This window comes from Bison bison, unplaced genomic scaffold (genome assembly GCF_000754665.1).
Source record: "Bison bison bison isolate TAMUID 2011002044 unplaced genomic scaffold, Bison_UMD1.0 scf7180017864506, whole genome shotgun sequence".
NCBI lineage: Eukaryota > Metazoa > Chordata > Mammalia > Artiodactyla > Bovidae > Bison > Bison bison.
The window spans coordinates 372,231-374,521 of NW_011495063.1; the positions used below are offsets into that span (position 1 = coordinate 372,231).

At 42.2% G+C, this 2,291-nt stretch overlaps 1 protein-coding gene across 1 annotated transcript; it reads right to left on the reverse strand.

Annotated features, from left to right (window-relative positions):
• Positions 1 to 232: 232 nt before the first annotated feature.
• Positions 233 to 1,168, reverse strand: LOC104980732 (olfactory receptor 145-like). Its single transcript, XM_010829510.1, has one exon. It carries the CDS (start codon positions 1,166 to 1,168, stop codon positions 233 to 235), a length of 936 nt encoding a protein of 311 aa, XP_010827812.1.
• Positions 1,169 to 2,291: the final 1,123 nt, after the last annotated feature.

Here is a 2,291-nt window from a genome sequence, read left to right on the forward strand (position 1 = left end):
ACAACTGTTAGACCCCCAATTCTTTGCTACAAATATTAAGTTGCATCAATTTCTTCCCAATAACACTAAAGTAACAGTATACTCATACTTTGCAGAGTGTTCAACCCAACCTTCTAAATCAAAGTGTTTCTATTATACCTCACTCCATCCTGTGTGAAAGAACTCTATATAGAAAAAAAAATGATTTTGAAATAAAGGTGTATTCTATTATCATGATTAATACTGTTCCAGTTCAGAAAAATATTTTTCTACTTAAGGTTCTTTTCAGGGCAACCTTAACCTCCTTATTTCTGAAGCTATAGATCAGAGGATTAAGCATAGGCACCAAAATGGTATAGAATACAGTGGACACTTTCTTCTGGTTCATGGACAAAACAGAAGAAGGATGAAGATACATGAATGCCCCTGACCCAAAGAAAACAGAAACAACAATTATATGTGAACTACAAGTACTGAACGCTTTGGACCTTCCTTCTGTGGAACTGATGCGGAGGATACTGGAAAGGATAAAAACATATGAAACACTGACGGTGAGGCCAGGCACACCAACATCAAAGCCAATGATGATGAGAACCACCAGTTCATTGATGTGAGTGCTGGTGCAGGAAAGCTCCAGGAGTGGGAGGATATCACACATGTAGTGGTTGATGGTATTGGCATCACAGAAGGTCAGCCTCAACATGCATCCTGTGTGGGCCCAGGCAGCAATAAAGGCCCCCAAGTATACAATCACAGCCATTAGAGAGCAGATCTGAGGGGACATGGTGACCTTGTACAACAGGGGCTTGCAGATGGCCACATAGCGATCATAGGCCATCACTGTCAGTACATAGCACTCTGCATTGACAAAAAAGCAGTAGAAAAACAGTTGAGTCATGCATCCTGCATAGGAGATGGTGTTCCTCTTTGACAGAAAGTTTACCAACAGTTTGGGGGTGATGACAGAAGAGTAACAGAGATCAATACAGGATAAATTAAAGAGGAAGTAGTACATTGGAGTGTGGAGGTGAGAAGTCAGTCTAATTAGAGTGACCAAGCCCAGGTTTCCTGCCACGGTGATTATGTAAATTCCCAAGAAGAGGAAGAACAGGGGCACCTGGATCTCTGGATATTTAGTTAAACCCACAAGGATAAACTCAGTGACCAGTGAGCTGTTTCCAATATCCATTCTCTTCCAGTGAGATCTGAAAGATAGGAGAATAGAGTCATATTTCAGGCAGAACTCAGATTCCCCATGCAATCTCATGCCCAGTCCATTCAGGAACCAAGAAGCCCAAAGACTCTGCTGAGGGTTAACTATTTTACAGAAATAAATAAACAATGGATCTGGCTCTGCTCATACCGAGAAAGGCAAGTGCCTGGCGGGGCAGGAGGGGAGGGTGGGCGGGCATCAGCATAGTAATACTGGGAGAATGTAAGAGTGCAAGAGAATGTAAGAAGAGCAAGCATTTCTCACCTTTTCTCCCCTCAATTTGTCGCTAACTGATTTTATTCCTTCACCTGTTCATTTGTGTTTGCTAATATTTACTCACCACACTTCATCTACCCTGTGCCAGCTACCAATCCAGACTGGACACTGTGTAGGGGGCGATCATAATCACATGTTCACAGCAGAGTTGGGGAAACAGAGACTCAGAGAGAACCTTTGGCTTCCCAAGCACACACAACAAGGAAATCATTAAGTCTGGCCTAGAACTTGGGTCTCCTGCATAAGAAATTCCCTAAAGGGTACAAAGCTTAGTAACACTGCAAACCCACTGATTTCAGCACTACCTTTAATTTCTAATTTCCTCTCCCACAGACCCCTTAGTCGTCTCTATCTCAGGGCCAGAACTGGGGGAAGCAGAAAAACCTGTTACTTTCCAATGGCTATGGGTTGTGAAAGATGTAAAAACAAAAAGGATTCAATACTCACTCTTCTTTCCTATTGGCATCAGAACTGTCTTTGTGGTTCCCCCTCCACCATAGCTCTCCAAAGAGGAAGAGATCTTCTGCTGCAAGAGGCAGCAAAACGGAACTCACCTCATCTCCTCCATTCCTATGGAGGGGCTCAGAGCATTTATAAGTCTCAGCATTTCTTTTGCTCTGAGAGTCAGTCAGATGAAGATCATGATTTTTAATTAAGGTTTTGCCCAGAGGTGATCATTAAATCACAAAAAGGAATCCAAACAGCACTCTTGATTTTCAAAATAATAATATGTATTTTATTCTGAGTTTCAAGTTCTCAGGGATATGATAAAGAGATTTTCTCAGGAGCCTCTGCATGCAAATCCTCGAGGAAATACAGACTT